The 12284-nt window shown below is 43.3% G+C and overlaps 1 protein-coding gene across 1 annotated transcript in view; it reads left to right on the forward strand.

The window, feature by feature from the left end:
- The first annotated feature begins 426 nt into the window (after positions 1 to 426).
- MYBPH (myosin binding protein H) overlaps positions 427 to 12284 on the forward strand; it is a 29792-nt gene continuing 17934 nt past the window's right edge. Inside the window, 3 exon segments of the mRNA XM_048499056.1 lie at positions 427 to 751; positions 5234 to 5368; positions 7406 to 7573. Coding sequence (XP_048355013.1) covers positions 583 to 751; positions 5234 to 5368; positions 7406 to 7573 — 472 coding nt within the window. The 5' untranslated portion in view covers positions 427 to 582.

A 12284-nucleotide genomic window follows, 5' to 3' on the forward strand; every position in this document is an offset into this window, starting at 1 on the left:
CCTGGATGTTAAGCCCTGACCTCATATTTGACACATATTCATAAAGCAAAGATATACAGCGCATTCTCTGAGTCAATTTTCTATCTGTTATCTGCTCCATGGCTCAGCTCTGGCATTATAAAAAGAAAGAAAAGCAGGTTGCAGAACTAAATCCTGGCGAGTGGAAGCTCAGATTAATCCTCGCTAAACCCCAGCTCGGGTTCAGCCTTGTTTTGGTGCCAGACAAGGTCTGTTTACTGAGGGCTGTAGGAAATTACCCGCGGGCTAGTCCCGGTGCCCCGCAGACCGCAGCTACTCCCGAGGAGGTGCTGAATTTGCAGCTCGCAGCTGCTGGACGGCTATTCCTGGCTCCCCCTCCCGCCTAGACAGGTGGGCCAGTGGGAAGGGGAGAGAAGGGGGAGGCCTGGACGGGGGGCGCGCCATATAAAACCCCCCACATGCCCCTGCTAAGCGCAAAGGGATCCCCTGGAGAGCTGAGCCGCAGGACAGAGATCCCACCACAGCGCAGCTTCCCCTCCGCACCCAGCGACAGCATCACCCCCGTCTCCCCCGAGGCAGAGAGCGGCAGCCCCATTGCTACTGATGTCCGACCAGGAGGTGGCCCCGGCGGCATCAGAGGCCGCCCCGTCCGAAGCTCCGCCGGCGCCAGCGCCAGAGCCAGTAGCTGCTCCCGAACCGGAGGCCGCCCCACCAGCCCCCGAGCCTGCTACCCCGGCCCCGCCGGCCCCCGAGCCGAAGAAGCCCAAAGGACGTGAGTGAAGCCGGACGGAGGTGGGGCTGGAGAGGGGGAGGGAAGCGGGGCCAGGTGCGCCTCCTCTTGCCAAGCGCCAAGCTGGGCGCGTGGGGCGGACGCGAGGTTCTTTTTTGCCGCTGGTGCCTTCGGTTTTTAAACGTTTGGGAAGCCCTAAATGCTAAGCGCTCCAAAAGGCTCTTATGCTCCTTCGCACGTGCCAAGCGGAAACTGGCTCTGGAAGGCTCGATTGCGCGAGATCCTAGATTTCAACTCCCGACGTGCGCTTCGCCCTCGAAGAGAGCCAGCGGGAGGTGGGAGCGCCTTGGTTGTGGCGTCGAAGTCGTGCCATTTTTCTCTAGCCTTGCTTGTTTCCTCGCTAAAATTGACACGCCACCACCCCTGACTGCTCTTATCTCTGCAATGAGAGGGACATACTTATTGCGATTGAGCCGCGTGGCGAAGTGGTTAAGTGCTTGCACTGCCACTCACACGATCAGGAGTTGGAGCCCCCTGTGGGTCAGATATCCTGGCAGCTGGCTGATGGTCAACTCGGCCATCCATCCATTCCTTGGTCAGTAAATGAGTAAAAAATAGCCAGGGAAAGCAATGACAAACTACCCCACAAAAGGGGCTTGCCTATGAAATCACTGCTTGCAATGGAACCCCAGGGTCCGACAGGACTGAAGGGGAAACTTTACCTCTACCTTTACAGGAGCTCCATAAAGCAAGTCAGGAAAGCCTTTTTTATTATTATTTAATTGGAGATATGTCAAGAACCATGGGGACCCTCCATCTCAACCACAATCTGTAAAAACTCAGGGGGGTTTACAGAATAAAACACATACTCACCAGTAACTCAATGGTGGTTTCTGCACAGCACACTAATAATTCACATAACATGTTATTAACAACCCCGGTTTCCCCCTTTGCCCTCACACTGGAGATTTCACCCCTCCTGGAGACAATTGCAAACAGTCTGGGTTGCTGTGGTGTGGTTCCTTTGGTTTCTCCATAAAGATTGCTAGTTTAGCGATTTTTGGAAAACCTGGGTTGAGGGAAATATGACTGCCTGAACCCATTTTGGGGGAGAGCCCTGTGTGAAGGTCTTCCCCAAAATGGGATAAATACTTTCCTCAGGCCATTATATTTGAGCTGTGCGGAAGCCAGCCAATGTTAAGACACATTCAAATCAAACATTAAAACAAATCCTTAACTAAAAACATTTTAAAACAGCAGCCAAACTAGGATAAATAGCTGTTAGCAAGCATAACTTTCAAAACAGTCAACAGCAAAATCAGAAGAATAAATAACAACAAAATGCCTAGAAATGACCAGAAGCCCAGTTGCCTGGGCTGTGTGTACATGCTGGAATTTCATGCCTGGCTTTGCTAGCTCCCTTCCCACACACCCCCCAAAAATATTGAGCTAGAGGTATTGGGAAAAGGCACATCTCTTCCTCTTACATTATTCCTTTTCCTAAGCCCAAATACAATTTAAAAGTCAAAATGTGATTCTATCCTGCATGGGCTTTACATATGTGAAAAAAGTGGAATAACCTTTTTAAAAGGGTTACTTATGGATCAGCTTTCTATATATATGAGGAATTTGTGTATGATTTAAATAGCTCTCTCTTTTTTTGGTAAGTGATGTATTTTCACCTAAAAGGCATCATCTTAACTCAGTGATAGTATTCTAAGACATACATAGAAGGGAAACTTTATTAATCTGGTTTCTTCCTCCATTGTTGTAGTGTGAGAGGGGAAGCCACAACTGGTAAATTGCTCCTTCTGTGAGAATCATCAACAGTTTTCCCTTTTCCTCACCAGCAGCAAGCCTTTTCTTACTCCGCTCCTTCCCAGATTCATTATGTTTGAACTGGTTTATGTACTCTGGACTATGAAGAGGGATCATGGTTTGCATCACGTTATGGTTGGGAGGGCACGAGAAGTTTAGAGTTGGAGGTCTGTAATACAAATCGCAGCAAACAAAAGGCGAGTCACTATCTCTTTGGCTCATTCCGCACATGCAGAATAATGCACTTTCAAACTGCTTTCAATGCTCTTTGAAGCTGTGCAGAATGGCAAAATCCACTTGAAAACAGTTGTGAAAGTGGTTTGAAAATGCAATATTTTGCATGTGCGGAAGGGGCCTTTGTCTCAGACTTTATGAATTGTGAGGACTGTTGAGATTATGTTTATCATGGAGTACTTAGGAAAAGGAATTTTCATGAGTATCATGAAAAATCTAAAAACAAAAAATGATTGGGGCAGCTGAGCTGTTTACTGTTTTTTCTTTTTCTTTATTGATAGAAATTAACAAAGAAATCAGAATCAAGTCATAGTTACTGTTAGTTCCAAAGTTTAAAAGACAAATAGCCCCATCCAAAGGTGAGGGGTACGAATCTGCCAGGTGTGCAGACAGATTTGCCCTCCTCAGGGCACTTACCCCAGCAAAGGGGTGATCCTGCCAGGGTGCAGCCACTGTCACCCTTTCCACCCCCTGGCACTGGAACGTGGTGCTGGATGTTGAGTCTGCGTCCCAGTGCTGCTGCAGCAGGGTGGGTAAGGGTGGGCCAGGACAGGAGCTGATGCACTGGCATAATGCCCATTGGGCAAGGTGGGCAGCTGCCCAGGGCATCACCTTGGGGGAGCATCAAAATGCTGGGTTCGTTTTTGGGTATTTTAGTGGTTTTCCATTTTTGGCCTGCAGGGGGCGCTGTTTTTAGGCTAGCGACACCAAAATTTCAGCGTATCATCAGGAGACTGTCCTTATGCTACCCCCCAAGTTTGGTGAGGTTTGGTTCAGGGAGTCCAAAGTTATGGACTCCCAAAGGGGGTGCCCCTATCCCCCATTGTTTCCAATGGGAGCTAATAGGAGATGAGGGCTACAGTTTTGAGGGTCCATAACTTTGCCCCCCTGAACCAAACTGCACAAAACTTGGGGGGTATCATTAGGGCAGTCTCCTAATGAGACTCTGAAAGTTTTGAGACTGTGCATTCAGAAATGTGCCCCCCTCAGCCTGCATCCCCCATTGACAGCAATGCAGAAAACTCAATACAGAACAAAGATTCTTGGGCAAATTTCTGGGATGTTCTTGCAGGGAGGGCATTCTTGGATGTATCATCACCAAAATTTCAGAATTTATCATCTGGAGACTGTCGCGGTAAGCTTTTGGGTTTGAATTGCAGTTTGGTTCAGGGGGTCCAAAGTTATGGACCCTCAAAAGGGTATCCCCCTTCTCCTTAACAAATAATGTGGGGTGCGGTACCCCCTTTGAGGGTCCATAACTTTGGACCCCCTGAACCAAACTGCACCAAACATGGGGGGTCCCATCAGGACAGTTTCCAGATGATACCCTGAAATTGTGGTGCCAATACATCCAAAAATGCGCCCCCTTCAGGAACATCCCAGAAATTTGCCCAAGAATCTTTGTTCATTGAGTTTTCTGTCAATGTCAATGGGGGTTGAAGGCTGAGGGGGGCACATTTCTGAATGCACAGTCTCAAAACTTTCAGGGTCTCATCAGGAGACTGCCCTGATGATACCCCCAGGTTTGGTGAAGTTGGTTCAGCATAAGGACAGTCACCTGATGATATGCTGAAATTTCGGTGCTGATATGTCTAAAAATGCACCCCCTGCAGGCACCAATGTCCTGGTGCAAAACAAAATTGGTCGTGGTGGAGTGGCCGCCCATGGGGGGGGGGGCATCCAACTCAGGTTTTGCCCACGGCTACAGTTTGCCCAGGGCTGCCTCGTTACGCCCCTGAGCTGATGTTAGTCGGGTGCCTCCTGGCCTTTGCCGGTGTTACACTGGCAGGCTGCAATCCACACTTAAGCCACCTTTTGACTGTTGAAAGTCAGTTGCAGCGCACTGAGGTTTCTTGGTGGCAGGAAAACTTTATGACTTCCCCACATTGTTGGGGAGCCTCTTTGGAGGCGGCAGCTGGGAGTAACTGCGGCGCCACGGCCAGGCACCTGGCTCGTGGATGGGGCTGAGAACCAAATTCTACATGTAATACTATATAAAAATTAAAAAAAGATGAACTATGATTAATGATGGCTATTCTTAATATAAATCCTAATAACCCAAAGTATATAAAAACGTGCTGTGTGGTTTCCGGGCCGTATGGCCGTGTTCTAGCAGCATTCTCTCCTGACGTTTCGCCTGCAACTGTGGCTGGCATCTTCAGAGGATGATCCTCTGAAGATGCCAGCCACAGTGGCCAACGTCAGGAGAGAATACTGCTAGAATACTGTCCTCGAAACCACACAGCACCCAAGTGATTCCGGCCGTGAAAGCCTTCGACAACACCTTCTATTACAACTTTCTAAAAAATTTCTCATACCCCCAAAAGCTCCAGATATTTCCCAACCAAGAGCTGGTACCCCCACATAAAGGAGATTTCTAGGAGGAGAGTACTGTGGTTTAGCACAAGATAAAGGATGAATTGGTGGGAAAAGAAGAGCAAATGTCCGATGTCTTTTTGTCTGTGGTGGCAGCATCTCCTGGTCAACCAGTGAATCTGACAGTGGATGATGTGAATGACAGCTCCGTGACTCTGACGTGGGATGCACCGGAACAAGTGGGCCCCAAGGGCCTGGATGGATACATCGTGGAATACTGCAAAGATGGAAGTAGGCTTTACTCCCTTGTAAGCATGGAGCTGCATGCATTAAGGTGGAAGATAGCATTGTGTGTTGAATGTTATTGTATTGATGTATCCAGAAACTACAATTGGGAAAAAATGCATTATAGTTTTTGAGTGATGTTTGCTGAAATCTTAAAAACGGTTTGGTGAGGAGTGCAAAAGAATTGGTGCATTACTGACATAGTGTGAGCTTAAGAAGAGGAAAGCTTAGAATGCCAAATGAAGCAAACCATAGAACTGAAACTTCTGAGGTAAGGAGATACTACATAGGGCAGTTTCTTCTGTTGACAGTACATTCATAAGAAGAAATATACCCTTGAAAGCCTATTGAAATCAGTGGGTCTTAGACAGGTGTAATTTAAAACATCTTCCTGGGAATAAGCTCTGTTGAACAAAATGGGACTTATAACTGAGTAGACAGCTGCTTAAGGGTTTGCAGTACTTCTCTCCAGTGTGTGTTAAACAGAACTGGCAGGCTGGGGCAGGAAATGTTGCATACTGTGGAATTATTTTTTAAAAAAGAAAACCTACCTGTCACTCCGGAGGCTACTATATGTGCATCACACCTATAATAGTGTGCAACCTCTTGCATGGCCTTTCAGTAGAAGGGGCTTTCAAAAGGAAGGGAATAAGTCTTTCTTGTCTCCGTCTTTTTTTGAGGCCAGAACCTTTTGTATAGCAGTGGTAGGTACAATGCAAGATTTGCTCCCAAGCAATGTTTCTTCCCTGAAGCATAGAAAACACAATGTGGCTATATTTTATATTGTGAAAGTGTAGATTCTGTCAGTTTAAAAGCTGAATAATACTAAAAGCTCATATGTTACATTTGTGAGCAGTTATGTTTACAGACCAATGATGGATTGATCATGGTTGACTTACCCGTACACACACACAAGGTTTAGGCTTCCAGAAGGAATGTACCATTATTATAAATAATCATCCCTGCTCTTTGAATTGGACAATTTATTCTGAAAATAAAATTTAATTCCAAAAAACTGATTGATTTGAGTGGGTTGGCTAGTTGGGGGTGTCTGATGAGTTACAGCTGGATGAATTCAAGTTCTCATAAATAAATTATTTTTCATTTTACTCTTTCATGCTTGCAGATTGCTTTCTGTTTTTCAGATTATTTGTTGAATATTTTATTTGAACCAGATTCAACCTTCATAAATGCATCATCCTATATATATAATTTCATCGCTGCCTAATGTATTTAGAGGTCTTTGTCGTAGTTTTTTGTCATAACCATTTGCTTAATTGATACCATTGTAAAACTTAGCTTTATTGTGGTAAGAATCTATTGAACGTGATCCTGAAAATATCTGTTGTGAGTGTAGCGCAGATGTTTACATGGACTAGACATGATCATGGAAGAAACATGTCCAGATGTCGACAAGAGAATGTTCCATCTCCAATAAGGATAGATGGAAAGTAAGAAGGAAGCCAAATGTGCTTCTTTTGGACATCTTGCTGCATCAGATTTGGTTGGAAGAAGATAGATCTGCCTAGTGAGATATGGTTAGGTTTTTGTTTTTAATCCTGTTCCTTTGCATATTTATTTGGATCCAAGTCCCATTGAATGGATGGGGTTTATTCTAGTGTAACTTGCATAAAACTGTAGACTTCACTTCTCATTGCCAGGAAAAAATTCTGCAGATGGACATTTCTAAATGGACATTTTATTATTTTATTCATTTAATTACTCAATTTATATCCTCCTTTCTCCTCAGTGTAAGTCCCAAAGGGCTTGCATCTCCTCTCCTCCATTCCTCACAACCCTCTGAAATAGGTTAGGCTGAGAGAATGCAACTAGCCTAAGGACACTCCATGAGCTTCTGTGAACTTGAACTTGAACCTGGGTCTCCCTTTTCCTAATCTTGATGCTGTAATCACTAGACTGTGCTGGCTGTCATGATGATGTTTTAGAGCAGATTCCTCATCATTTTGTTTTTCATATATTCTTTGCCAAGGAACCACTTCCTTTTAATTACTTGCCTTCCCTGTCTTTGTTTTTTCGCACTAGCTACAGACTGGGTGGCTGCCAATGACAAGCCTTTCCTTTCTACTCGCTACGTAATCCGCAACCTAACATCTGGAGACAAACTTCACATTCATGTCAAATCTGTGAAGGATGGTGGAATTAGTGAACCTGCTGGCCTGGACCAGCCACTACTTATCAGAGAGATTCTTGGTATGTATCTTCAATGCAGACATGTACATATGCAGTGTATTAGAAAATGTCACTATTTGATTTACACCTTGGTGAATTGTATGCATTAATACTGACATATGAGAAATTTGTTTTGGTCATCTGTGGGCTGGTTTTAAATGCTCCTTCATCTACCACCAGTAATGCAGGCAACAGAAGAGCAGATCAAGACCATGTGCACTCATAAATGTAGTCCAGTTCTGAAAATAAGTTCTGGGAAGTTACATCCTCTGTGCCGTCAAACAAAAATTGCAAGATCAACCTGGCCTAGAGTTCTGGTGCATTACCTATCTCCAACACAGGAAGGGGGGGGGGGAGCTTAACCCAAACATCCATTGGTCTGAGGTATTAAACTTAAAGGATGCTGCCATAACAGAATTTGGCAAGATTGGCACACCATTTTATATCTCTTGAGTAGACACTGGTTTCATGTTGAAGTCCAGGGTGCCCCTAGTGTATAACATTCTAATTACTTATCTCAGTCATTTAAATGTTTCATTTGTACTTTTTGTTGGGTAAAAACATTTTGTATTACCACTTTTGATCACTGAAGAAGGCCAAAGGGCCAAAACGTGTTCAGTTTTGGGTCATAAAGTGTGACACAGAACTGTATATGTTAATTTATTGTGATTTTATACATGTAAGGCAGGCTATTATGGGCCTTCTACTATCAAATTATGACTTTTAATTTGAGAAAAATGCATTTGTATTTTTGCTATATAGTAGTTTTTAATTTAGTGGCCCTAATTCCTTCTTGACTTTTAGATACATTACCTACCTAACCAGGGCAACATTGACAACGTAAGGTCAGCACAATAATATGAGAATAAATTCACTCCATTTTAAAATCATACCTAATAAAGCAGCAACAGCAATTTTGTGAATGCTGTAATTGCTTTGGAAGCTGTATCTATAAATATTCACCAATTAGGAACCAAATATGAAGGAGCTATACAGAGGAGAACTTTGTAGAAATTACAGTTTTTCCTTCCTCTGCATGAAAGGCTACATTTGCCACTACCCTCTTCTTTACACAACTATTCAAGAGTACAAGAGCCCTGTCTTCCTCTGCATTCAGTCTCCCTGATTCTTTCAATTTGTATTATGGCAAGGCTTTGCACGATCTTTATTACATTTTATGTTTAAAAGCACTTTTCTGAGTATTACTGTCCCTGGGGGGAGAAAGTATCTTGTGTGGGATGCGACCCTGTATAACCTAGATAACAGGATCATACTTCTGACTAACTGAATTTCAGTTTCCACTGTGGAAAGGAATTATTTTTAGACAAACCTGTTAGTGGAAAATGATGAATGCTGGTGATGGACATCCTTATCTGTCAGCTAGTGTGTGGTTGGGTGTTCTGCTGAAATGTGGCTTGTCACTGAGCATGTCACTGAGCACAGACTGGGTTTACTGAAGGACTGCTCACTTGTACACCTCAAACAGTAGGCAAAGAAGGGTGCAGCAACACATTTCTTTGTAAACGTCGAAGGCGGTGTTTTAAAATCTGGCCTGATTGAGTCTAATGGAGGGTTACTTTTAAGATATTGGCAAGACTTCTCCTGTCAGTCACGTTGTCACTGGCAAAGCTGAGCATTTTAACAAAATGTCTTGATGAGAGAAAATCATGTGCCCTGGCTATATTTGACTTACATCTGTATCAAAATATGGTTCTAAGTACATACTTTAGAAAACACAAAGCACTATACTGGGAGAACTCACGAACTGTTCTTGCAGCAATCATAATTGTGGCATTGTCCCACATAATAAACTATGAGAAGCATTTTGACATTGGTGCATACATTCCTAAAAATTAAATTAGTTGGGGGCCCAGATCTTAATGAATTTATTCAGAATACAGGCAACTCATTTCTACACACTGATCCCAGTTCATGTGCAAAAAACTTGGGTATCAGAAGTCCCTTTAAGGTTATCTATCGGCCATGAAATCATTCAGTAACTTCTCCCACCTATGCCTGTGTTGGAAGTGGGTAAGTGTATTGGAGAAATGGTTTCTTTTTCCTTCAGTGATTTAAATTCAGAACTGAGTTTAAGAAAAGTATGGTTTGGCTAAATTATACAACAGATTGTAATTGGTGTTGTAGTTTTTATGTTCTTGATTTGCAACTAGAAAATCAAGAACAAATTATGCTATTGTACATCTTGTAGAATTGTAGTCCATGAACATCTGGAGAGCCGCAGGTTGCAGACCCCTGTTGTAGAAGGAAAGAAGAAGAAGAGTTTGGATTTATACCCCGCTTTTCTCAACTGTAAGGAGTTTCAGAATTGCTTACTAACTTCTTACCTTCCTCTCCCCACCACAGACACCTTGTGAGGTAGGTGGGGCTGAGAGAATTCCGAAGAACTATGAGTAGCCAAAGGTCACCCAGCAGGCTTTGTGTGTAGCCTGATGCTCATGTGAAGGAGGGGGGAATCTTCTTGTAGAACCTGCTTAATGCCATTGTGGTATAATGGAGAGTGGTGGACTAGGACTCTGAATGACCAGATTTGGATCCCCACCTCACTTTCTGGGTGACATTGGGCCCTTTACAAATTCTTCTCACAGGAAAGTGGAGGAGAGGAGAACAACAAAAGTCATTTTGAGTCCTCACTGGAGAGACAAGCAGGATATAAATACATAAATGCAAGTGCAGATGCTTTTAAGTCATGAAATTTGACTATATAGCCTTGCCTTTGGGTTCAATGAAAGAACTTTAACATCTCTGTCATACAGTACCAGTACTGGAGTATCTGCCCATCATGGAGATTTCACACTCATATACTAAAGGAGCTCTTTCTCATTTGGTATCTTGACTGGTGTCTATGGTCTGGATTATGGTCTATGGCCATGGTGGCGAACCTTTGGCACTCCAGATGTTATGGACTACAATTCCCATCAGCCCCTTCCAACATGGCCAATTGACCATGCTGGAAGGGGCTGATGGGAATTGTAGTCCATAACATCTGGAGTGCCAAAGGTTCGCCACCACTGGTCTATGGACTATGGTCTAGTGACTGGTGTCAAAGAAACACACTAATTTACACACTAATTCTCACAACAACTCTGTGTGGTGATCTAATCTGAAAAGAAAAAGTGACTGGATTAAGACCACCAAGAGAGCTTCATGGCACACCTGGGATTAGAAGCCAAAACGCATGGATTCAGCTCCACCCTGTAAGCTGCTATGTGGTACCATGACATTAGCATAGAAAGAATTCTTGGGGTGCACAGATAAAGAACTAGTGTGTCACCTTTAACTATGGCTAAATTATGCATGTGGGACATGCAGAGGTCTGCAAAGTTATATATAAATCAGCTCTTTTCAGTTGGGATATAAGATTTCTCAAGACTGATATAGAGAAGTGTCAGCAAAGGATCCTAGAGCTAGTTAGATGAGTGAGTGAAAATGCTGGTTTAATTGTTGGCTGCACCATTTGAATTTGTCAGGCTCCTTTCTTGCATTGCCTGTGCATTATGCACACTGAATATTATTGCTGAAATTTTATCCCCCTACCTTTTAATCCTGGGCTCTTCTGCATATGATTGCTTTGGAACGTTTATGCCTCTGAGGCACACATGGAACTTTTATTAAACCCAGCATGATTCCTTTTACACTCAGGGGACTGCTTGCAAATGGAACTAGCTAGAGTTGCATCTCTGTTATTTGGATTCTACGGAAGGTGATGACAAGCTATTAAACAGATATAACTATCTTCTGCTTCTCAAGGGAATGTATAAATGTACAGTTCCTCCATGTGTTCTTGGCTCATATGCGCACAACCTCTTGCCTTAGAGTTAAGCCTAGGAATTCAGATATTGCAGGAATGTGCTGTAGGGTGAAGGGCAGGCTGTCCTTGATATTTAGGCACTGAATCAATTCCCCAAGAATGTTGATAGAAACACTTTGCTATAGCAATGCATGTAAGCACATATGCACCCCTGGTTTATGAGCATTGTGTACATTTCTGAGACTCCCTGTTCGCATATACAAAGACAAAATGGTTTCCTCATATCTCCTACCAAAAGATTGTAAAAAACATTTGTTGCAGGCTTAATAAAGTAAGTGGAGTCATGCTAAAAATCTACTTGTATCTCCCAAATCTACTAGTATCATAGCCTTTTAAATATACTTGATTACTGAGTTCCAAGGTGATGTATCTGCATTTGGAGGGGCAGAAATGCTGCATTGGGTGAATATGTATTTCAGTTCCATTATAGATTAATACAAAATCTTAACACTAGGAAGATAATTTTCTGAGGAATGTTGCTTATATCCTATAAGATAGGCAATTAGAGTAGAGCTTGCTGAATGGGATTTTCCCATCTCCTGTTCCAGCCAACTGACCTCCCTGAAATATTTCTGGATCAGCAAATCTTTAGCAACAGCATAGGAACAGCGATGTTTGAAAGTGGAAGGAGGGAAATTGATGAGCAGAAATGTGTGTGGGAATTAAAAGTCCGCATTAGGAAGGGTATTCTGTTCTGCAGACAAAAAACCACTCCATTGAGGAGCTGATGCTATGCCAAGGGAATGATGTCATAAGATCCATGCCCAAGGTTTCCTGAACTATGACCGTATAGTGAAGTTGCAAGCATTACAGTGCAATCTCATGCAGATTTACTCCAGTCTACACCTACTGATTTCAATAACTGAAATGGTCACTTCACAAAAGAAAAAGTACTGCCAAAAA

Source organism: Sphaerodactylus townsendi, linkage group LG05 (genome assembly GCF_021028975.2).
Source record: "Sphaerodactylus townsendi isolate TG3544 linkage group LG05, MPM_Stown_v2.3, whole genome shotgun sequence".
Taxonomy (NCBI): Eukaryota; Metazoa; Chordata; class Lepidosauria; order Squamata; family Sphaerodactylidae; genus Sphaerodactylus; species Sphaerodactylus townsendi.